Here is a 26,169-nt window from a genome sequence, read left to right as displayed (position 1 = left end):
TGCTCACACAGACATCACACGTCATCAGCGGTTTTAATGCTAGGCAGAGTTAGACGCTAATCATGAGCAACGCGACAAAAAACAAAACAAGCCAAGAAAAAAAAAAAAAAGCTTATGCTGCGTTCAGGCCATAACTACTGCAATTTACAAGAGATGGAAACTAGTGGCGTTATACTCGGAGTGGTTCATGATTTGAAATTATAAATTTCTATGTCAACACTATCTACAGTGAAATGACTCTGTAGCAGTCAGGTGGTATAGGTCAGTGCTCTGTAAGTTGTTTACATTCATTATTATTGTAATGTTATGTGCTTTGTGACATGAGTTAGTTTAATGTCATCTCTCGTGACGCTTTGAAGAATCAGCTGCGTTCATGTGTTTTGAAGAAGGCATGGCTTTGCAGAGTACTCTGAGCTTTCAAAGCTAGCTTGCTATTGCTAGCTGCTCCAAAAATTGCCTACCCTACCTTTAATTATATTCCAAAAGCTCCATGCATGAAAGTTGGAGAAAAAGCAGTTTAGAACCTAATCACAATAGAGAAGCATATAATTAGTCCTTATCTGATATCTATCTGTCTGTCTTTGGGGAATGTAATTGAAGGAACATAACCGAACCTCATATTTTATCAGTGGCCCAAAAAGATGCCTCTTTCTTGTGATTTTGCTGGTGATTGAAATTTTGAGTTGACAATGACACAGACGGCAAGCCATGGGTTGATTTTAATAGAGGAGATGGGCACCGGAGAAAGTCACAAAAGTCTCCCCTGTGGATTGTTGGCTGTGTGCCAAACCACAGATAGGGGAAATGGTGTTAACTCACCTTGGCCTTAGTCTCAAGAGTAGATGTGGTGGTGGGGGTTTTCTTGGTACCAGTAGTGGGGGTTGTTGTCTTGGGTATAGGGCTTTTTTTACTGGCAGAGTTGGGAGAGGTGCGTTTGGTGGCACCAGCACTGTCTCCAGTGGACAGCGAGTTGGGTCTTGCTGAGCTTTGTTTGGTTGACCCAACTGAAGGCTATATGCATGTATTTGCAAAAAGTACAAAAGAAAAACTAGATGCAAACGTGGGAGCATGATAAAATCAAAGTAGCAGCAATGGTGGTACAAACAACCATTATAAATTATTAATCCTTATAAAGATGGAAAAATGAGAGCAGACCTCTCTTCTCAAATGTGGCAGTTTAAATCAAAGTCAGAGTAGCATATCTGATGAATGAAATCCCTCTGTTTTTCAGACTTACCTTGGTCTTACTGTCCAGGCTGGTCACCTCCTTGCTCCCATTTGCTGTAGGAGACTTAGCAGGTCCTTTAGTAGCCGTCATGTTCTTCTCAGCTTTGGCTGTCTTGTCTACTTTTTCCCTGTTGTCTTTCTTCTCGTCTTTCTCCTTGTTCGTCTTCTCAGGTTTGTCTACTTTCTCAACTTTCTCCTTTTTCTCAGCTTTATTATCCTGTTTCTCCTCTTTCTCGACTTTCTTCTCATCTTTGATGATCTGCTCACTCTTCTGAGTCTTATCCACACTGTCTGTTTTCTTTGTAATTTCATCTTTCTTGTTCAGGTGATCGATCTTCTCCATCTTCTCAGGCTTGTCTTGCTTCTCAATTATGTTAATGCTTTCCATCTTTGAAGCAGTTTGCACATTCTCCATTTTCTCCTTGGCTGTGTCATCTTTTACTTTAAAAAAAGACAAATTTGAAATATCCATATTTAATCAAGCAAATGTGTATTGCAATTATTATCATTATGAGCATTACAATGTTTGTCCACACAGGGCTTTTGGTTGTAACTAGTTTTAATATATTTATGAGGACATAAATTAACAGTAAGCTGCACTTGATGCCTCAGTCTCAGTACATTCTGACAATAAGAATGAGAGTAGATGAGCATGAGAGGTCATGGAAAAGGGCACAGAAAGCGCCTTGAGCGGACAGACAGAAAAGCACATTGTCAGCCTGGATGCCTTATGTAACTTGGCACCACTCTCTCCACAAAGTGAAAAATCAATGGCCAACGGAGGACCAAAACACCAAAAAAAAAAAAAAAAAAAAAAAGAGAGAGAGAGGAAAAGAAATAAAGAAAGAAACAAAGAAAGCGCTTTGCTCCTTAGACAGGATGACAAATACTTATTGAATACTCATACTCGTTTCACAGATATCCAGTTTATTATACATAGTGTTAAATTCTAGCAATATTTATGTATACTTTTATACTTTACTATTATTTTATGTTACATTGATACACAAAAGACATGCCTGTTTCCTTTTTAATTAGATGAAATGGAATTTTATAGGTCTCTTTTGTATTTTGTACCAAACGATTTTGTCCTCTATAGCAGCTGATTTTCAAACTATTATCAGCTAGATTTTCTCTGTAACATTTTTAGTAATGTTCTTGAAGAATATAATGCTGAAAATTCTTAAGAGATTATCAATTAGAAAATTTGAAATTTGTGAATAGTTAATAATATAAAAGTTATGAACATTTGGAACAGATGCCCTAGGGTACCTTTAGGGATGCCTAGATGAAAACCCAGATGAAAACCACACAAGTCAACAAAATATATAACATTGTTCTAGTGGTTTTTGGATGTTTTAATCCCAATATCTTACATATTGTGCCTTTAAGTGTCTCAAAATGTAGAAGATGCATAAATGACAAGCTGAAAACTATTAGACATAACTGAGATCTGAACTGTGCAAAATGAAATACAAGACACCATTCTGGCTCAAAATTAAATCCTCATCGAAGAGTTAGCTAAATAACATAACCCTAACCCTCTCTTTTTATTTAACTCTCAGCTGTGCTTAATGAATTTGATTCAGCAAGGACACATTCAATTTATCAAAAGAATTATTAAAGACTATCACTTTTACATTGTTATAAAAGATTTCCATTTAAAATAAATGTTGTTCTTTTGAAATTTCTATTCAGTAGAGAATCCTGAAAAATTGATCAGCGTACCTTAAACATTAAGCAGCACAAATGTTTTCAACATTAATAATAATAAGAAATGTTTCTTGCGCAGCAAATCAGTATATCAGAATGATTTCTGAAGGATCATGTGACATTGGAAACTGTAATAATGCTGAATATTCAGCTATGCCAAAGACATAAACTACATTGTAAATTATATTAAAATACAAAATAGTTATTTTTAATTGCTATCTACCCAAAACTTTTGAATTGCAGTGTATATTCAGCTCTGTCACAGATACTATGTAAAGAAAGAAAATCTGATTATGATACATCTGTTTATGCATATAGGGACTAGTTAAGATCTAGAGATCACAAACCTACACTGGATTGTAGACCATTGCAGAACTTGAAACCGGCACCATTGAGATTAGAGCAGCTGATCTCACCTACCATTACAAACACCTTTAGGCTGAATTTCACGGGATGAAACAGCATTCCCACTCTCCGACCGCTGTTGCGGTAACTGTATCCTGCCAGAACTCTGTGACACACCAGCAGACTGTTCTTTCTTTGTAGTAGGGTCTGATGGGATACTCGTTGTGGAAGGTAGAACGCTCTGTTTGTCCGCTACGGTGAAGTATTTGACGGCGGTCTGTGGTGACGGCACATCCTTGCCTGGATATTTATCAGGTAGCGGGAGGCTAGCGGGCACTGTCAGGTGGGTAATGTCTGACAATGTGCGCTGGATCACGCGGTTCTGTTGCATCGGGGGTGATATGGGTGGGCATGTCTCCGTTTTGCCCTCAACCGTGCCCTCCATGTAGTTGTCATTCACCACGCCGATCACGCAATAATTCGGAGCCGGGTCTGTTTTCGAGATGCCGCGGGGCGGATCCCAATCACTGTCTGAAGACGTCAAGATGGCACTCGGTGGTGAAGGTCTAGATGTCACCCCGTTGGTGGAAAGGTCTTTCCCTGGAGACAGAGGTGACGGAGAGGAAGAGAGACTTGTGGGGCTTTCTGCTGTACTGCCCAAATTCTTCTTGACCCTGCTGCATGGGTGACTGGTTGCCCATTGGTCCGCCTTCTGGCTGAGTGCTGTCGATTTGGAAAGGTCCTGCTTATCGTCCTGTAACATTCTGGAGGATTGCAGACTGCCTGGCTGCCCCTGCTGCCAGTTCCAGCCCTGGGCAGCTTTTGACGATGCCAAGCTTGGCATGGAGGGTGGCACTGAGCACAGATCTCTGCACTCTGAGCGCTGGGATGACATCCTTACCTCTCTAGATATATTTGTCCTGTATCAAGGTGTCTATCCGTCAGTAAATGGCATTGATTGAGATGAGTTAGTCTATAGCACCGGTCTCTAAACCTCCCTCAACGCCGAGGCTGAGATGACTCTGCGTCTCTCTCCCAAATCCCCCTCCTCTCTCTGATTCTCTCTCTCACCCTAATTCTGTCCACACATTCCTTCCAAGTCTTCGATCACGTGATTGTGTGAGCTGCGTCCTTATTGGCCGCTCTGCACTGAAAACCCTTGCTTTTTGCATCCAGCGTGTTTATAAATACCCCTTTCTCTCTCTCGCACTCACACATTGTCTCGTTTGGTACTCAGAATGCTCTAGCAGACACAAGCGTTCACCTTTACCCTTAGTGGTGGTGATGGAGGATGTCATCATTGCCTGGTCCTCAGGTGCTGTGTCCCTCACTGAACACGATAATGTTGGTATCAATCACATTTAATCATATATCAGCTTATTGGAGATCTGTACCATTTTATATTTCTCTGTCCCTCACATATGAGAGGCTGATGGAAGTGTGACCTCTGTTGTTTATTGTGCCTTTCACTCTCTAGAGATACTATGGGCCCGATTTACTGAACAGGGCAAATTAGCGCGAGAGAGCGCAATTACAAAAAAAGCGCAGATGGGAGTGGAAAGTGATGTGCGTGATTTACAGACAACACGCAAATTAAAGAACACAGACGCAGCCGGATCATTTCCATAATGACCAACGCAATCTAACAAGAGCAATTCAAATTAGCTTTCTGGGGCGGCAAATAATGGTGCAAATACCAGTAAATTGACTTGCGCAAATCTAAGTAATTCACCTTGCGTGATTCATTAAAAACTCTCCTCCCATAAATTTTGCGTCTTAAAGAAAAACTCCTACAAATCCATATGCAATAAGGTCAGCAGCAAAAATAACTCCGTACATTTCTTTTCAGCGTTAATTTTTTTCACTGCGTGTCTTTAGAAAATCCTGACAGTAGTTTTTTAATGCCAAAAGAGGATTTAATGTTGTCACGAACGGTTAGTAAATATGGCCCCATGTTCCTTATGAGAGTGTATTAAAGAGATTGTTCAACAAAAAATTAAAAGTCTATCATCATTTACTCACTCTCATGTTTTATCAAACCTGTAGGACTTTCTATCTTCTGTGCAAAACAAAAGAATCCACTCTAAAGAATGTATTTGCCAATACAATGAAAGACAATGGGGTCCAAAAGTTCTGTGTCCAATGAAACTCTAAAGTATTTACTGCTCAAGCCAATCAAACCAATACCAATATAGACAGGTAGCAGCAGACATCTCCTCATCCTTAAACACATGAACAACACAACGTAAAAGAAAATGTGACCCAGTATAGACATATTTATTTTGTGCATGCAGATCACAATGTGTTTGTGGCTTACTGAGGGCAAGAAACTAAAGCATCAAAAAAAAAAAATTCTTAAACTCAACAGATAAATCAGATTTCAGACACTAGCCCTTAAAAAAAGGGCAGTTCAGTCATGTCCTCTCACTGTCTTCTGTCTCTGAGAAGTTAAGCCTTTTATGATGACAAACACCTGGTGATTATCTCAAGCAAGACAATTATTCATGAAAAAAAAAAAATTTAAACTGAGCTACATAAATCACTTCCAAAATCAGTCACAACAGAAAAGTTTTGCATTATTCAGTACTTTACAGTGTTTATCTACACAGAAACAGCACTAACAGTTAAACCTCTCAGGTTACCTATTCGACCAGTTAATTACAAGAGTCCTACCATGTGAGCAGTAAAAACTGTGGTTTTCAAAATTATATCAGAGACACCACAAAACCGCAAAATCCACTGCATCCGCCCTTCCAGACTTGTGTAGAAGTGTGTAATCTGATTGGCTAACGCACCTTAATTAGAGTGAGCTTTCCACACACAAACTACAATGCATCTATTGCAGAGCCATTCCATTGACAGATATAAAAGGAATCTTTTTTCTCTGCCTGTCTCATTTCTATAATGGGCCAGATTCTTATGAATGGATTTTGTTGCATAAGGACATGTCAGATTTATTTTCTTGTTTACAATTTTTTTATTGTACACACCACAGCATATGGTTCAATATGCATTTGTTTGTGCATTTTTAGTCTTCAATTGTGGTACATTCTCTCATGAATTGTTGTCCTATTTAACTGTTTACTATAGTTTATGATTAAAATAAAAAAAATTGTCTATATAATTCTTTTTGTTGTCACTATTTTTTCATTTAGACAATAAATGCATAATGCATAATAATGCATTTAACACGGACACAGCATTGACCATTTCTGAATACAAAAAGTTATTATATTATATTATATTATTCAGAAGAGTTTCATGATGACTATAAATTGAGCTTTTGGACAAATGGAGCAATTTTATGCTAGTGCCAATCTCTATATGTGAAACATGTGCACAATAAGTATCAAAATGTTCTTTTCAGTAATGAAAACACAGCATCAGAAATGCATTTAACACATTCAGCGTGAGGTAGAACATGTATGCTCATTGAGTAATCAGGATGTCACAGAGTTTCTATTTCTGGAACATATCCTACAGTTACACCCTAGCTTGTTCTTTGGCAGGTCCTATTCGCTGCATCACCAAGGAAACCGCCTCCCATATCCATAGCAACAGTCTCCCCGTCAATGCAGCTGCTGATATTTAGGGTCCTTTGTGGTCGGAACCACCAGAGGGGAGGGAGAGGAAGTGAGTGAGCAAGGGCAAGAAAGGACGAGACGGCTGATGCGAGTGAAGGGAGGGAATAAAGGGCCAAGAGGGGCATCTCCTATTTTTGCATTTTGAAGACTGAAATCCAGAGAAGACCAAGTGCTGTGTCAAAAAAAATCTACAGGCCAATGTCTAGCTGAAAAGTGACCAAATTACATTTGAATGCATTGGCAAATATTAATTATGCATAACTCATAAAGAAGAAGAGCAGAAAAATATCACATTTGCTCACAACAGGCAGGAAATAAACCAATACATTTCTCCAAAGCAGGAAGTGGCATTACATGCAAAAGCATTTCATCAAGTTTTGCTTTTGCTCTTTTGACTTTAGCTTGGTGAACAAACCCAACAGCTAAAAAACAAAGAATTTCCAGTTCCAGTTTCCATTACGTCATTAAAGACGGCATCAAGGATCTTCTGTGTTAGGATTTAATCTAAAGCTACCGCCCAGTACTCAATATCCCTCAATATCCCTGCCGGAGTGCAGCACCTCTCAAACGCCTCTGAACACACCCTAATCGCTTGCTATAAAAAGAACAACTCTGTAAGTCTTATATAATGGTGAACGGCAGAGCCATCAATTTTACATGAGCTGTTGCAAGAGGATGGGAGAGAGAGGAGGAGATGAGTGTGTGAGAGAGATGAAAGACAGAGAAAGCCACAAAAATAATATAGGGAGTATGAATTCGGCCTATAAATACCACCAACTAAAAATAACTGATCTTAAATATTATGTGCTTGAATCAACTGTTTAATTGAACAATTTAATTAAACAATTTAGTTAATTGAAAGTTTATTTTCGCATTAAAAGCTTCTTTCATTCAAACTAAACTAAATCAATCCAACGTTTCATATTCTATGTCAGGGATTACTGAGAATGCTGGATACCACCCATATAAAGGTTTTAATAAGAAAACTGAAATTTCTTTCATATTAATGGATATACTACACTGATAGGGGCTGTACCCACACTTCATTGATAATGATAATGAGATTTTCTTACCTGGTTGATGTACAGTGTTGTTCAAACGATGATGAACATGAAAAGAAGAATAAAAGAACATCATTAACACATACTTGCAACTGCTAGAAATGAAAGGTTATGGGTATGGGTATGGGTATGGAAGAGCTAAATCTAAAGATTTCAAAATCTATGTGTAGCAGGTGAATTGGCAGACAGACATCTTAATCTCATAAACATTGAATTGACAGTTTTGAACAAGAATAAAAAAGTAGAATAAAGAGTCATGTATCATAAGATGACAAGGAGTGACAAACAGAAAGCTTTCACCCACAGAACGATTAGCAAATGTAAAATCCCACATAGACAGTTGACTAGTTGACATACATCTACAAGACGTGTATTTTGAGGGATGCTGTGGTCAAGAGAAATTGTATTGAAATCCAGATGATTGTAAACTAAAGAGTAACAGTTAGTTGGCTGCCAGTCGTGATGCATAGCGATCAGTGTGTTATGACTGCATTGAAATGTTAAACATCTTTATTATAAGAATGGATTACATGCAGCAGAGGTCCAAGCTATAGAGGACTGACACAAAGAAGGACAGAAAGAAAGAAAGAAAGAAAGAAAGAAAGAAAGAAAGAAAGAAAAGCATGGAGTACTTAGTGACCTGCTACAGTATTTTTTGCTACAGAGATAGCTAAGCAGAGGAGGGCCCACTTCATTGAGCCATGCATTATGTAAATCATCTCCATACAGTCTTCATTATCACCAACCTTCCAGTAGGGGGGGCTGTGTCAGCGGGGGCTCCTGCTGCTCTGTGATTGAAGGGATGAAAGGCATAGCTTCTGAGTTTAAGTTCACTGCAGTGCTGGGGGGAATTGTTGGGATGCAGTGACTAACAGCTGGTGCACTCTGAGAAGCAAGGAAGTCTGTGCCGACGGACAGTGGGCCAGGGGTCACATTGGGGGCAGTGGTGTGATGGATGGGGGTTTTCATAGGGGTGCTCTGGGATGGGGGGCTTGCATCTGGGGTCTGTGCCTGCAGCACAGAATCAAGGAACATAACAGTCAGAGTTGGACTGAGGGCAAGGGTTGACTTCTGGTTGGGATCAGTTGGGTGAGTAGGGTCAGTCTTTGAGTCCATGGGTAACTGATCTGAATGGTGAATACCAGGCAACTCTAGGTTAGTCTTATTAAAATCAGCATTAGATTTATCCTTATCAAGCATATCCCTATCAATCTTGAATGTTGAGTCATCTATGGTATTCACAGTGGAGCTGGGGTAATTTGAGAATATAGAGGTGTTTGCCTGCCCGGTCGGTTGTGGTCTGCATGCTTGGGTGTCCGTGACATGCAGAGGTTCAGGTGTGAGCGAGGGTGGTGTACTTCCCTGATCTATGCTAGCAGTGGATGGGGGCTTAAAATGACCCAAATTAGGGCAGCTAAAGTCTGTGTCAATTACGGTTGAGGGAGCACTCCATTCTTCTGGAAGCTTCTTCCTGCTCTTGCTCTTCCTGGCCTTGATGCGTCCTCCCCCTCTCTCCTGGATCTCGCTTTCCCAAATCTCTTCATCCTTACTGGGAGGTGAGGGGCAGCCGTGGTTGGAGCTTTCGGAAGGAGTCTCTTCTGAGTCTGGGGAACCAAGACTGTCCAGAAAGTCATACATTTCTTCCCTGTTCTTGCGTTTCTTTTTTTTCCGCTTCTGTTGCTTCTCGGTTCCTTCCTCAATGGACTTTTCCTCGCCAGACGCTGCATCTTGACTCTGGGAACCCAAGGCATCAGTGCGTCTCTGTTCTGCCTTGTTGGAAGCATGGGACTGCTCCGTTGAGAGCATTTCCTCACCTGTCCAAGGGTTTCCACAAACTTGTTTGTGTACAGAGAGGAAGAGGAAGTGTCACTGACTACCATACAAATGATCGGATAACAAAGTTTGTGCATCTCCAACTCATAAAAGCTTTGAATAAGTGTCAAAAGAGACATTAGATCAGCTACCTATATGAACCACTGATCACTTGCATCATATGGTGCGTTACACTAGGAAGTGATATGAGGACAGACAAAATTCACTATTCACAAATTAACAATGAATAGAATCATTGAATATGTAGTCCTTATCTCAGAAGATAATTAGCATTAGCCATGGGTTCCCTTAGGAATTTCCAGTGGGTTTTTAGAATAGTTATTTTTATGATTAAATGTCTGCGGGTAACATTACTTGAGGAGACTGTCACATTTTGTTTTACAAGCTAAATATACGTGCTCGTGTGGACACTGCTGATGCTCATATGGTCTAGCTTGCATTGTATGAAATATTATGAGTGGAGACTAGCACATTTTAAGCTTCGGATCCCAAAATTCTGTTTATGAAGCATATGCAGTCCTCCCCTGAATCCATGTTTTCAAATGCTAAAATTGGTGCAAAAATCTATGTGAAAAATGTGTTGTCCCTCAGAACTTCCAAGGTTGTACAGACGTGTCATGGACCATGAGCCTTCTGTACGATTATCAGGTAAACTGCTAAGCAGGGGTTCTCAGCTGTGGCTCTCGAGGTCCACTTTAATGCCGAGCTTCAACCCTACTCAAACACACCTGAACAAGCTAATCTAGCTCTTTAGAATTACTAGACAGTCATAGGCAGATAAGTTTGATCAAGGTTGGAGCTAAACTGCAGAAAAAGTGAACATCGAGGGCCAGAGCCGAGAACCCCTGCTTTAAGTTGTGCAAGGTTGTGACCCTACTGACTGCCAGAACTTGTACTGTGTACACCTGTCCTAAGTTGCAAGCAAGTTACTAAGAAAACCCAATGGAAATTCCCCAGTAGTGAATTAACATTCAAATTGGCAGGTACACTAAACAGCTCTAGGAAACAAAATGACTTTTCAATTCTTATATGTCTGTTTGTTACATCCTGATAAAGGCCTATCACTACTGTTTCCTAAATAGGTTCTTATTGTAAGATAACAGATCTGAGGGTATCATGCTCATACTTGAGAAGAGAGAGAATGCGCTGAGACTATGATGTGCTCACTTGAGAGCACATCAAGTGAAAGTGCAAATGGGCAAATGAACTCATGGAGAAATAACAGGCAGGGATAACAACCGAGGCAAGTCACAGAGAGACTGACTCAAAGAAAAGCAACAGAGAAGAGTCACATGACATGGAATACCCAATACAAATCCCAGCATTGAGGACAATAAATGTCACTGAAATTAATCAAAATAAACTGATAGACACTGAACACACAATGGTTGACAACATCAAACCATATTACATTGAAAAGGAATCAAAATCTACTATTAATTGAATTTGGATTATGTTTATCTGGACTGCATGCTGCCTTTGGGTGCAATTGGAATTATCGTAAATACTTGTTTCCTAGTTTAAAAAAATGGACATGAACACCCTCATAAGTCAAAATGTGAATGCGTTGAGATCGTATTCACGCTTTCAGAAGTGGAAAGGAAATTTTCAATAGCACGTGAAGGTAGCATTAGTCCAGCCATCAAGGCATATCAAGATGAAGAAATAAATACATTTCTAGACCTAAACCAATTGTATTTTTCTGTTTTACATAATATGATCACTAACCCATGCTTGTCCTCTTCACTTATCAAATGATTATAAACAGTCACATTGAGTGGCAGTAACATCTATATTTCAGAAATGTTGTCTAAAATGTGAAATGTCTTTCTAAACTGTCTCTGAGCCAGAAGACACATTTCCCTCCTAGTTTCATGGCCATCACGCTTAAATAGTAATATTACAGAGAGGCCGAGTATAAATATTTAAAATGCCTTCCACCATAATGCACACTTGAAGAATAAGACGGGCCAATCTGAGGGGTACCGAAAGGACCAACTTTGAATAATGATCATTGGCTGAGATAATCCATCAAGCAAAAAGAACAAATTTGGATTTTATTTGGAATTGACACCACAGTGTGCAAGATATTTAGTCAAGTCACTAACTAAAAAACATTCCTGTTTTTCAAGGTAGGCTATATATACTCATGGCATTTAATATCACAGCTGACATCCTCACTATTGCTGATCAGGGGTGCGTTTCCCAAAAGCATTGTTATCCAACTTTGGTCGCAAGTTCCGTCGTTATCAGCATAGTTCAATGAGTCGGTGTTTCCCGAAAACATAGTTCTAACGAACATTCGCAAACAGCATCGCAAAATTATGTGGTTTGAACTACAGCTCTTGACCTGTGGTTAGAAGCATAGTTTCTTGTTTGCTTGTCATGTGGACTTAATACATCCTTGTCTTGATCAAAATAAGCAAGCTGACATTCAGTGCAATCTGTATCTTTTATTTAGAATACATACAAATGTAATTTACGTCTTTTAGTTTGTCAAGAGATTTAAAGCACCGTTTTTGTGAGTGCGTATGTGCGAACATGCTCTACCACGTAAGAACGAGCCTATGATTGAATCTGGAAATAGAGCAAAATAACTGAAAAAAATGCGAAATAGTCCTCAGATGCTATGTCCATAATTTATAGGCAAACATCTAGCATTAATTCGATCTCAACAGATTCATTAAAATAAGTTATTACTCCACCACATGCGTGACATGATTAACCATTGTGGTTGAACGACCAATTTGCGACAATATGGTTTCGGGAAACAGTTGGGACTAGCTAGTTGATTTCTTCAACGATGCAACGTGCTATGGTAGTTAAGCATCGACATATGTCGTTGTACGGGAAACACACCCCTGATCAGTAAAGTCAGTCTCATATCAGAGGTAACTGACCATAAAAAAATATGAAGTAATTCTGTTATGAAAAAGTATTGATGAAGCATCCATGCCAGACAGGGTGGAATGACATGAGAGCTGAGATCATAGAGACATTCTGTGACATAATAATCATTCAGTACCTTAATATCTGGGTTTAAAGTCTGTCTTACCTGTTCTAGCCTGCATTGAGGTGCCTTAAGTGGTGATAGACTTTACCTGTTGAATTTTCCTGGCTGTTACGAGGGCTTGTTTCACTTGGATTAGCAGTAAGCTGGGATGGTTTGGGTGGTTCATTGGCAAACAAGGGTGAGGTCTTCTGAGATTCAACCATGCTGGGGGGTTTGGAGCTCTGGAAAGGGGCCATGCCAACATTCATATTCATACCAATATTCATCCCAGGCTGAGAGAACCCTGAAGCATAGAGCAGCAGAGCAGTATCGCATTAAAACTTAAAAGAGCCTGAGGAAATTAACTGAATCGAACCCACGGTCTGAAGTCAACAAGATCAAACACTGCAGTGGTTACCCAAAAAAGAGTCCATGCTGTTATCCTTCACCGTAGATCCCATCTGCTGGTTTCCCAATTGGCCAGGCATTCCAATCATTGATGTTGGACCTAGAATTAGAAAGACTAATATCTAGATGATTGGATTTTGGTTGAATTGCTTCATTCAGTTCTCAAGCCCGACATATGCAATGATCATACCTGATTGAAAGTCATGCTTATAGACATTTTGTCCAGGAGGGCTGGGACGGATCTCTCCCTGAGGGTCCTGACGTTGGCCTCCAATCTGGCCTGCAGACATAAACCCTGACCCCGAGAAAAGAGAAAACAGAAAAATTTACTTTGAATTACTGTATAATTTTAAAACTAAAGATCAAGAGATTTCTGCAGGCAATGTTGTAGGCTTTTTGAAAGCTAGGTAATTCATTAAATAATACAATTAAAGAGTAATAAAAGGGTTAAATACCTTTGATCTACATTTAATGTTACTACATTTGCAGCATTTCTAATTTCACCATCAATCTTTCATGCATTTCAAAGTGTGATGATTTCTTTTTTAAATTACAGATGGCAACACCAAAGTGACAATAAAAACGACAATTTCTTCAATAACTACAAACACTAGCTACTGTATTTTACTCTATGTTAGCTAAGAGCTTGTGAAAATATGAAATATTCATGTACTTTTTCTCATGAAAAATAAATAAAAAAAGTCTGAATTTTAGACAAAAAGGAGGTATAATCAGACCTACTAAATGCTTTAAAGATTCCTGCCAATTTGTAAAACCTCTTTAAACATAAAATAGTAAGAACTCTTTCTGACTATTTTTTAAAACATGATCTGTTGAGTAAAAGCCAGGATATTGAATCTTCAGATACTGAAAAATGTATAGAACTGTGTAGTAAAGGTTCAGTGTTGGTGTGATGGAAGAAGACAGGGGTCGGCGTGACTGGGACTCGTACACTTTTATTTAGTTAAGAAGAAATGCGCTGTGCGCGCTCTAACATAAATCAGGTTCACGTCCAAAATATCACTCTTTCCACTATATCCAATATCACTCTTTCCAATATCAAACAACACTCTTCAGCGTCCAGCTCACGTCTCGTGCACGAGTCCCCAGTCCTTCTCTCTCACGCTCTCTTGCAGCAGCCAGCTTTTATGCGATCTCCCCACGCCAATTACTGCAATCAGAGACAGGTGTTCGTCATTTTGCACTTGACCTACTTACTCACCGCTCGGCTCCGTCGTTGCTCTCGCGCTACAGACTTCGCTGAACCACGCCCCCCTCGCCACATACCCCCACCGCCCGACTCAGGCCGGGGAGCCGTCCGGCCTGCAGCCTCCCCCCTCTCCCCCCTCCTCCTGGAGAGGAAGTCAGCCACAACCATCTGTGCACCCGGCCTGTGGATCACCTTGAACTTAAAAGGCTGTAAGGCCAGATACCAACGGGTGATCCGCGCGTTGGTATCCTTCATGCGGTGGAGCCACTGCAGGGGAGCGTGGTCCGAACAGAGGGTGAACTCTCGACCCAGGAGGTAGTAGCGGAGGGTGAGAACGGCCCACTTGATGGCTAAAGCTTCCTTTTCAATGGTGCTGTACATAGTCTCTCTCTTCGAGAGCTTCCGACTAATGTACAGCACCGGCCGTTCTTCGCCCTCTATCTCCTGGGACAAGACTGCGCCCAGCCCCCTGTCCGACGCGTCAGTCTGTAGGGAAAAAGGGAGAGAAAAGTTAGGAGCCTGTAGGAGCGGTCCGCCACATAGAGCAGCCTTTATCTGGGTAAAGGCCTGCTGACACCGCTCCGTCCACTGGACAGTATCTGGTGCTTCCTTTTTAGTCAGATCAGTCAGCGGGCTAGCCAGGTCCGAATAATTAGGCACAAACCTCCTGTAATATCCAGCTAGCCCCAGGAACTGTCTAACCTCCTTTTTGGTCTTAGGTCTTGGACAGGTCGCAACTGCTGCGGTTTTATCAATTTGGGGACGCACCTGTCCATGACCCAAGTGGAAGCCCAGATACCTAACTTCCACGCGCCCAATTGCACACTTCTTTGGGTTGGCGGTGAGCCCCGCCCCTCGCAGCGTCCTGAGGACAGCTCGCAAATGCTGCATATGCCGCTGCCAGTCGTTACTATAGATGATAATGTCATCCAAGTAAGCAGCAGCATATGCAGCATGCGGCCGGAGAATTCTGTCCATCAGGCGCTGGAAGGTCGCGGGAGCCCCGAACAAGCCGAAAGGAAGAGTAACAAATTGGTGTAATCCAAACGGCGTCGTGAAAGCAGTTTTTTCTTTAGATATTGGAGATAAGGGGATCTGCCAATACCCTTTTGTCAAATCCAGTGTCGAATAAAAACGAGCGGTACCGAGCCGATCAAGCAATTCGTCAACCCGCGGCATTGGATACGCATCGAATTTCGACACAGCATTCACCTTGCGATAATCCACACAGAACCGGACGGAGCCGTCGGTTTTAGGCACTAAAACTATCGGGCTTGCCCAGTCACTGTTGGATTCTTCTATTACCCCCATGTCCAGCATAGCTTCTAATTCATCCTGAACTACTTTCTTTTTATGTTCAGGTAAACGATACGGCCGGCTGCGTACTATTACGCCCGGTTCGGTCTCAACGTGGTGCTGAATGAGATTTGTCCGACCAGGTAGGGGCGAAAACACATCAGCAAACTCTGCTTGTAAATTACGTATGTCAGTGATCTGGGACGGTGAGAGGTGGTCTCCGCCAAATGCCAGAGCGAGAGATTGGGATTTTGAGCTCGCTTCTGGACCGAGATCCTCCTCCCCACTTACCACCGTCGCCAGCATCACTGACTCCGCCTCATTCCATTTTTTAAGGAGGTTAAGGTGGTAAATTTGATGTGCCCCGTCCCTATCTGATCGGACAACCTCATAGTCGAGGTCCCCGACTCGCCGTGTGACCACAAACGGCCCTTGCCACTTCGCGAGTAATTTAGAGCTGGATGTGGGAAGCAATACAAGGACTTTATCTCCCGGTGCAAATTTGCGTAGTCTAGTCCCCCTGTTGTACAGCCGACTTTGCTTGTCCTGAGCCTGTAACAAATTCTCCATAGAGAGCCGCCCCAAAGTGTGGAGTTTTGTTCTCAGGTCCAAGACATACTGAATTTCGTTTTTGCTATTCGAAGGTCCGTCCTCCCAAGCTTCTCTAAGCACGTCCAGCACCCCGCGGGGCTGACGCCCATAGAGAAGCTCGAAGGGGGAAAACCCCGTGGAGGCTTGGGGGACCTCGCGTACAGCGAACAAGAGGGGTTCTAGCCACTTATCCCAATTTTTGGCGTCTTCCCGTACGAACTTACGAATCATGGATTTTAACGTGCGGTTAAAACGTTCCACCAAGCCGTCTGTTTGTGGGTGATAGACGCTGGTGCGAATCGATTTAATGCCCAATAATTCGTACAGTTCGCGAATAGTGCGTGACATAAACGCCGTGCCTTGATCGGTGAGAATCTCTTTCGGGATTCCTACCCGGGAGATTAATTGAAACAGTGCGCTCGCCACGCTTTTAGCGGAAATATTGCGAAGCGGCACTGCTTCTGGGTATCGCGTTGCATAATCCACCAGGACTAATGCAAAGCGATGCCCCCGTGCAGATCGTTCTAATGGCCCGATGAGGTCCATTCCAATTCTTTCGAAGGGGACCTCCATTAAGGGAAGAGGGCACAAAGGTGCTTTTGGGTTGGCCGGTGGATTCACCAACTGACATTCACGACAAGACGCGCACCACTTGCGCACGTTCTCGTGAATGCCCGGCCAGAAAAATCGGGTCATTAAACGATTTAGTGTAGCTGCCTGCCCTAAATGACCAGCCATCGGATTACAGTGAGCCGCCTGGAAAAGCATTTCCCGACGGCTCTTTGGAACTAATAACTGAGTTGTATCTTGCTTTGACTGGGTGTCTTGGGTCACCCGATACAACTTATCTTTTATGATAGCAAAATAAGGATATGAGGGCGGTCGGTCGGGGTGGAGGGGCTGCCCGTCGATCGTACGGACCTGGTCAAACGCATTTTTAAGCGTCTCATCTCGGGACTGTTCCAGAGGAAAGTCATCACGCTCTGAAAGAATCCTTCTTTCAACCGCGTTCCGAACCTCTGGGACAGATACCGAGGGCCCCGGCACAGCCTCTCCAACCTGAGCGACCGCTCCCCTCTCCTGCTTCCTTTTTGTCCCAGAAGCACCCGCACACAAATACCCCAATAGTGTTTTAAACCCCGGCCAATTGGTCCCCAAAATTAACGGGTGCCGGAGGTGTTGGCTAACGGCCACCTCCACACTATGCTTTTGGCCCCGAAATTGGATAATGACTGGCATTAAAGGGTAATCCATCACCTCCCCGTGCACACACCGAACCCTAACCGTGCGGCTCTTATCCAATGCCTCTGGTTGTATCAGATTTTGATGGATGGAGGTTTGGTTACAGCCTGAATCCACCAAAGCCTGATAGGTACCCCCCTTAATACTCACAGGTATTTGGTACAACCCAGCTTGATCGGGGGCAGCCTGCGGTGTGTCAGGGACCCTGACCAGTGTCCCCACCTCCATTACGGGGCACCGATCGATAAAATGTCCAGGGTCCCCGCAACGCCAACAGGCCGGCCCAGTCCTTCCCGCCGCCCCAATGGCGGGAAGTGGGTCAAGCGATTGGCGTGGGGAGAGCGGGGGTGCAGGAGGCGCAGTGGCGGAGGCTGTTCCCCTGGACGGCGTTCTGGGTGCGGGAACAGGCTCAGCCGTAGGTCCGGTCCTCCAGCGGGGCGCTGGCCTGGGCAGGAATCCTCCACGGGACCTGGGTAGAGGGACAGGGCGAGAAGAGAGAGAGAGAGAGAGAGAAGCTGCTGGAAGGGGTTCGCCGACCCCTGGGCACGCCACCATCTGGTCCTCCGCCAACTGGATGGCCTGGTTCAGCGACGTCGGGCGGTGGCACTGGACCCACTGCGCGGTCTTCCGGGGGAGCCGCGCGACGAATTGCTCCAGTACCACGTGGTCTATAATTCCCTCGACGTCGCGTCCGTCGGCCATCAACCACTTGCGGCACGCGTCCCGGAGCTGCTGCGCAAAGGCGAAGGGTCGGCCGGATTCCCCGAGCTCCAGTGACCGGAACCGCTGTCTGCTCTGCTCCGGGGTCCGGCCAACCCGCTGCAGAATGGCGCGCTTGAGGTCTTCATAGACCAGGAGGTTCTGGACTGGCAGCTGTTGTGCGGCGATCTGGGCTTCTCCGGCCAGCAGCGGGATCAGCCGCATCGGCCAGTCCGTGGACGGCCAGCCCCAGGCCTCGGCCGACCTCTCGAACAGCTCGAGGAAGGCTTCGGGATCGTCTCCTGGACCCATTTTGTGGAGGTGCATGGGCTGGGCCGAGGCTGGAGCTGGCGATGATGGTGTGGCCCGAACCTCCTGGTCCATCCAGCTCCGGAACTGCTCACGGTCCTCCTGCTGGGCCCGGAGGAGTGTCTCGAACCGACGCTCCTGGTGCTCCTCCATGGCCAGCAGGGCCCGATGTTGTTGCTGGTGGAGTCCCGCGAGCGCGTGGATGATGTCCGCAAGTGGGGACGGGGGCTGGGTGGCGGCGGCCTCTTCTTCCATCCGGGTCACGGCACCAGTGTAGTAAAGGTTCAGTGTTGGTGTGATGGAAGAAGACAGGGGTCGGCGTGACTGGGACTCGTACACTTTTATTTAGTTAAGAAGAAATGCGCTGTGCGCGCTCTAACATAAATCAGGTTCACGTCCAAAATATCACTCTTTCCACTATATCCAATATCACTCTTTCCAATATCAAACAACACTCTTCAGCGTCCAGCTCACGTCTCGTGCACGAGTCCCCAGTCCTTCTCTCTCACGCTCTCTTGCAGCAGCCAGCTTTTATGCGATCTCCCCACGCCAATTACTGCAATCAGAGACAGGTGTTCGTCATTTTGCACTTGACCTACTTACTCACCGCTCGGCTCCGTCGTTGCTCTCGCGCTACAGACTTCGCTGAACCACGCCCCCCTCGCCACAAACTGTAATGCATTTTACAAATTATTAATAACCAAGTGGCATTAATAACCACATTTTTGGTCCTAAAAGATCTGTGAATTTAAATGAATGTAGTGAAATTGTCAACATACTCCATAATTTATTTTTCATGATCTGTTGAAATGTATTATAGTAAAAAATAAATAAATCTCATTTTGGATGAATAATTTGAAACATAATTTTTTAAATAATGATTTTAAATTGTAATTTAAAAAAAGCCAAATTGCTCGAACATTTCACAACACTCACCTTTGAATGACCTATCTGTGGAAAAGAGTGAGATTAATACACACTCTTCATTGGTAACTAAGTGATTTAGTGACATTTATTAGGTCCTGTAAACAAGTAACTTTCATGAAATCTGATTGACTGTCTAGATTAATATGCCCACTGTCAAAGGCAGCGGGGAGGGGTATCCCTAAAAATAGGCCTGCACCCATCCATTCTGATATTTAGACATTATGAGAAGGGCAAGCGGAGATAAGTGATGCTGAGACGATGGGACAGGCTGGGACTGCAGGCCTGTTACCGTAGTTACACAACCAGCTGAGGCTGCTCTACGTTCTTTAGGCAAAGCACTCTGTCAGCATCAAGACTGAGTGACAAGAGGAGCCAGCACTGAACCAGCCTTAGCTCAGATACCAGTCCTGTATTAATGATCATCATGCTCCCCACAGGGCTGGGCTGCACCAGCTCCATGCAATTATCCTCTTTGTGGAACAGGACTGGTATATATGTCACTGTGAGTCACGCTGTTATATTACAAAGGATGCAATGGGAATCGTTCGGCCAGGCCTTTGTGTTTTTACGTTGATAAAGTAGAGGGGAATCGACCCCAATGGGTCTTCAATGTTATTTGTATGTTTATGCCTCAAGAAGCACATTTTCCATCTTCTTTATGTTTTGAGATGCTGATGATGCACTAAACTAAACCTGAGCAGGAGCAATAGCCTCAGAAAAAGAAGCATCTTGAAAACATGCTACGGTTAAAAGCCCAAAAAAATGGAAGAGGAACTAAAAATAGTCACTTTTGTCCCAGACACGAGGCACTTGAGGTACAGACTGCCAAGTCATGCTGTGGTAGAGAGCCTCCTTTTGCAGTTAAAAATGGGGGGGAGCAGACATCCCATTCAGCACAGAATCGCTTACATAATGTCATAAACCAGTGCTGTACTGAGAGTACCAGAAGCACAGACAAAGAACCAGAGAGTCTCTGACATCCAATATGGTTACAAAAACACACAAACGTGAAAGATGTACTACACATTTTTTTATCGATATTATATTATATGTTATGCATTATATTTGTTTTTCTATAGTCTTTCTATATATTATATATTTTGCATTAAAATGAGTACAGTGTGATAATTTTACAGAAATAGTGTTAAAATTAATCAACTAATTAAAGAAATCAACAAAAGAAGATATTTTGACAAACACTTAGAACCAAACATCACTGGACCCCACTGACGTCCATTAAATGAAAAAAATGTATATATATATGCACACTCCATTTACTAAATCATGTTTATATGCCAACAATTCAGTTGACAAAAAGCTTTTTATTTCTGTATTTGCTTGATCAGTATTTCGATCACATTTTATATTCGGTGTCTTTAACTACTATGTGCTTAGGCCTACATCAAAAAATAAGTACAATATATAGTACTTATTGTGTTCATATTCTATTTCAAACTACTTTTGCTGCTATTGCGGTGGGATACAGGAAAGTTTGGGACAGGTTTGGTGGTATGGGAAGGTTTAAGGTTGGGTTAAGGTATAAGGCAAGGGTCAACAGTGTAATTATAGATGTAATTACAAAAATGTATTACAGGTGTAATTACATGCATGTTTTTTAAAAAAATATATAAGTACAATGTAACATGTGCAGTGTTTCCCCTAGGATTCTTTTTTAGGGGGGGGGGGGGGGGGGGTGTACTGCTAGTGTTGCGGAGCGGGCGTGTTATGGATACGTGGTGTAATTTTTTGCAATCAAAAAGCATGTCTAATTAATTGAAATCATGTATTATGAATCATTAAACAATACTTTTTTTTTAAATATATGAAAAAAAAATGTCACACTAATTAATTCTGCGCTAATTCACACTAACACTAATTCTGTGTTGTGTTTTTTCTGGTAATAAAATGAAGACATAAAACAAAAATTGTATCATTTATCATCAATTTTAATCATGTGAAATTAAATAAACTTTTTGTCAAATAACTTGCTGCACAATGAGCTTTACTGTTAAAATTAAAACATGGATTATTCCTTAATGTCAGTTTTGATGATAATTTATTTGGATTAGTGTTAGTGTATTATTACATTGGGACATATCTAAATTCTAATGTACAACAGTAATATATTTCTGTCAAGTTAAACCGAACTTTTATTTTGACGGGTTGCCGTGAAGACCTTTTGAGTTTCTGTGTGTTTATGTCATGATGATAGTTGTTCTCAAATGAAGCGGTTAAATGATCACGAAGTAGGGTTGGGAACATACTGTCTATGGTTGGGAATCGTAAGAAATTTTTCGGTTCCGATTCCGGTTCCGCCAAACGATTCCGGTTCCGGTTCCCATTCAATAAAAATTATTAAAACTAATACAAATAGTAGTACGGGGAAAATACACAATCCTTTTTGTGTTTTATTTCTGATAGGCCCTACTTGTCAAATGAGTTTAACAGACTGGCAATGTCAACAAATGCAACATATTATTTAGCAATATTTTTTTCTGAAGGAAAATAAAAAATGTTGCATTCTCAAGGATAATTTGGGACCTCTCCTATATCTTATTGTATATCCAGCAGTGGAATACCCTCTCAGAAGGGGTAGAATATGCTTGAACACACATGTAAGATCCAAACAGGTGAAACATAATATTTTTTAAATCGGTTTGAATGATTGATTTCTGTGAAACTTCACTTGTTTCCTTACTGGATTAAAGTGCTCTAGCAGTTAATAAACAGAAATGCATGCGTCTTGCGGAAGAACATTGTAGCCGGAGCTACTTCTCTATGTTTATGTCAATGACGCGAGTGAGTCACGCAGGCACTGGGCTACTCCACAGCAGTGCCGAACCGACCAGTGTAAAGTAGTCTGAGTCTAAACGCTTTACAGCCTTACCGTAGTGATTCAGGATAAGACAAAAACACGTTTTGAAAAAAGGCATTCATGATGTAATCGCTCATTATATACATTTTGTAAATTCTGAAGCGAATTTTCGTTATTTGAAGCGACTTTCAAAAGGTGATTAACTGTTTTAACATCAGTGTTTATTCTCGAACTATAAACTTTTATCTCAGTACTTCTGTGATCATTTGAATATTTTTAACACAGAAATATCGATACTGTGTTGTTGAAAAGACAGAAAGTAAAGCTAACGTTAGATGTTTCATGTCAGCGACAGCGCAAACAGATTTGAATGTCCCGGTGTGAAGTTTTTGTCATTTAGGAATAAGATCGCGTGGGTGTTTGAATCGAGATCGTTTAAAGATTAATGGTGCAGCTCTACTGCCTTATTCTCTCTCTCTGCGTTGATATCTGACGCAATTTTTTTAACTTGTTATACGAATAGCGCGAGGGACAGTGCATTCATTACAATTTTAATATTTATGTGGTGAGACGTCGCTATTAAAGGATAAGCTCCCAGCACTTCGTCCACACATCGCATCAGAACCAAAAACACTACCGGTTCTGCATAAGAACCGGTTCTCGGTTCCCAACCCTATTACGAAGTGACTTTCAGAGTGGATCTAGAGCCTGGAGAGGAAGTTCATGCGTTTGTGTCTTCATATAGGCCAAAAAATAGCGCAAGCGTCACACGTGCTTCAGTGTGTGTGTGTGTGTGTGTGTGTGTGGTAAATGAAACTGCGCGTCGGCGGCACCATTCATTCACACAGAACATGCAGGATTCGTATTTAAATAGTCTTTGTGTTTTAATATTCACACACACTAGTCTACATCGCGATTTGATTTCAAGTGTACTGAACTGCTTTCTATTTTTTCCTCAAATTTACAAATTCCGTGAAATTCCGCGTTATACACTAAATTCCTTTTTTATGACTGGATTTCGTCAGCATTTTAGGGGGGGCGGGGGGTCGTTTTGGGTAGGGGAAAACAATGGTAGGGGAAACACTGATGTGTACACAATAAGTGCATTGTATCAAATGATTAATTTAAATATAAATACATTGTAGTTAAAGACACCTAATATAAAGTGGGACCAGTATTTCAATAAGAACTAGAGAGGGTGATATTTTTGTATCTACAAAAACTAAGATATTAAAGGGATAGTTCACCAAAAAATTATAATTCTGTTCTATATATAATTCTATATAAATTATTTCTTCTACTGGACACAAAAGAAGATTTTTTAAAGAATTTCAGTAACAAAACAGTTGATGACCAATGCCCATTAAGTTCCATATAAAATCTTTTTTACATATTATGGAAGTCAATGGGGCAAATAAGTTTTGGGTGAACTATACCTTTAACAACAAATCATTTTGGACATTTTGTTGAAAATGTACAGTATTCCATTTAAAAATAAAACTAAGACTGGTGACAAGTCTTCCTACAGTATACCAACGTTCCCACATATCTCAAACCTAAAATCCTTTTATAAATGGACACTGTTTGTAGCATATATATTTTGCAAAAAAACCAAGTCAAATTTATTATAACAGTATGTTAAAGAATATTAAACTGACAATTGTATGTTATACTGCACAATGACAGTCATAATATGTCAATATATATATATATATATATATATATATATATATATATATATATATATATTCCTAACACACATTAGAATGCAGATGTCCTTGATGTCTTCAACATTTATCCATTGAAAAAAAAAAAGGTCATGTGAGAGTAGAGGAGGACAAGAGCTTTGCAAATAAATAATCCAATTATTTCTTCAGTTTATAGATGAAAGATGAAAATACATGATAATGGACTGCAAGTGTAATGTCATTATCTTTCCAAGAAGTTTCACAGCCTGTAATAGCATCATCGTTATTGATTAATCATCTTTACTTGTACTTTGTTCTTTGGAAATGAGCCTCTAAGCGCTTGTCAACAGACAACTTACAATTTCCATAAATCTTTATTACTTTGTCAATACAAAAGCTTCATTATCTCACACAACCTTTTCAGTGAAAAAAGCGTGGCAGGAAAATATACTGCCTGCTAGCTGGCCGTAATGTATTTGTAAGTAATGACAACTTGCTTAGTAACAATTTCTATTTTTTCCAGCAAGTCATACAATGATCTCATGAGAAACCACCATAGAAACACACACTTTTGCTATATGCTAACTGTGATATGCAACAGCCATGCCATAACGAGAGTGCTAATCTTTACAGTAACATCAAATAAATGGGCATTTCTATCTCTTAATGGAGGCAGTAATTGAATCTCATATCTTTGCACTGAACTGAAGCTATTAAAAGTATCTGTCACATCTGCTACGGACAGATCTGCTGATACCAGCATCTATATACAGCTCAGTGCTGCACACATATACATGTAAATATACAGTACCTTGCTCTTGTTGAGAGTGCATCCTGCTGTACTGATGTCTAAGCATTCTGTTAAGCACAAGCCCAATATTTTAAGGACATTTCTGCATATTCTCCAACAAGTAGAAAACATAACAAACAATACTTTCATATGACTAATGTAGGATAAAGATAAACATAATGGGATGGTGGCAGGTAGACCTACAGTACAGTATGGAAAAAAACAGAAACATTCCCCAGAACTAATGGCCCAAACCCAGAAGCTAAAAGTCCATAAACCTTTGATTGTTAATATATAGCCATTTTGTGTAACCTTTATTAAAATAGTTTATTTTTTGATGATATATGTATGACTAACTTCACAAAAAGCATCAGTGTTAAACAACAACAACAACAGATTTTAACGTATTTATTTAGACACTATTAGTGCCCTCATGCATACCAGGGTCCTCATTTATAACCATTGCGTACGCACAAAACAGGCCCTGAAAGAGGCGTACATCACTTCCGACGCACAAGTTGTGATTTATAAAAACAATCTTGACTGGAAAATTTGCGCACCTGCCCGCAAACTCTGACCATGCGTACGAACATTTTGGAGATGGAGCAGTTTGGCGGCACCGATGGTGAGCCGGACCAAAAATGTCTTTTTGGTCACTTTTAGACAGAAAATATAAAAAAAATTATACATATACAGAAAGATAATACAAATATAATTTCACCCACTAAGCCAATCCAATCACATGAAGCAAACATCCATCCCTTCTTAAATGTCCGCAACAATGTTGGGCCATGTAGTGAAACTGACGCATATATAGCCTATCTTAAACGGTAAATCTTCATTATAAGTCCTAATCATAAATACAGTGCATGTTCACAATAATATTTGTTGTGGATGCAATGCTTTCGAACACTTTTCCTGTGGCATGCTGTGTTTTAATGTTTAACTACAGAGATAATTGCTTATCATGATAATAGCAGATTGTCTGAGAAAATAGTTTTGTGCAAATAATGCACAACAAGGTCTATCTGTTTCCATTAAAAACATAAATCAATTAAAAATGCTCCTTGGCCAGTGGAAAAGATTGAAAAACACTTCTCCGAAATACATTTTACACTATTTGATTTATTTATTCAAAAACAAGGCAAGGATAGGCTACTAAATAATTTTTATGTGACAGCACATCCGCATTTCATATTTTCCTAATGTCTTGTACCGTTAAACATGTTATCACGTGGATGAATAATCATATGCAAATGATATGCAGATGAGGATATGCATAGTAAAACTAGGCATTGTAAGCTCCATATATGGTTGTTTCGGGGAGGAGACGCATGTGCGCACCATCTTCCGCTAACTGGAATTTATAAAGTGAATTCTGCGCAGGTTTTATAAGTCTGAATATTTTTTTGCGTATGCCATTTTTGGCTTTCTGGCGC

General features: G+C 41.3%; 1 protein-coding gene across 18 annotated transcripts in view; it reads right to left on the bottom strand.

Annotated features, from left to right (window-relative positions):
- The window catches only part of map4l (microtubule associated protein 4 like), a 59,509-nt gene that overhangs the window by 20,190 nt on the left and 13,150 nt on the right, over nt 1-26,169 (bottom strand). For 6 of the 18 annotated variants that reach the window (XM_077227153.1, XM_077227161.1, XM_077227169.1 and 3 more), the window contains exons 3-8: nt 13,354-13,458; nt 13,174-13,263; nt 12,865-13,059; nt 8,677-9,765; nt 1,238-1,668; nt 820-1,011 (exon numbers count right to left, since the gene is read on the bottom strand). In XM_077227153.1, the coding sequence (XP_077083268.1) occupies nt 820-1,011; nt 1,238-1,668; nt 8,677-9,765; nt 12,865-13,059; nt 13,174-13,263; nt 13,354-13,458 (2,102 nt within the window). The remainder of the gene's footprint in view (nt 1-819; nt 1,012-1,237; nt 1,669-8,676; nt 9,766-12,864; nt 13,060-13,173; nt 13,264-13,353; nt 13,459-26,169) is intronic. The other 12 variants (XM_077227227.1, XM_077227240.1, XM_077227232.1 and 9 more) reach the window with 2 other exon arrangements.

This window comes from Siphateles boraxobius, unplaced genomic scaffold (genome assembly GCF_051911475.1).
Source record: "Siphateles boraxobius isolate OS27281-9 unplaced genomic scaffold, OSU_SipBor_1 1, whole genome shotgun sequence".
Lineage (NCBI taxonomy): Eukaryota > Metazoa > Chordata > Actinopteri > Cypriniformes > Leuciscidae > Siphateles > Siphateles boraxobius.
Note: the sequence above shows the minus strand (reverse complement) of the source record. Positions and strands in the feature narration are given on the sequence as shown.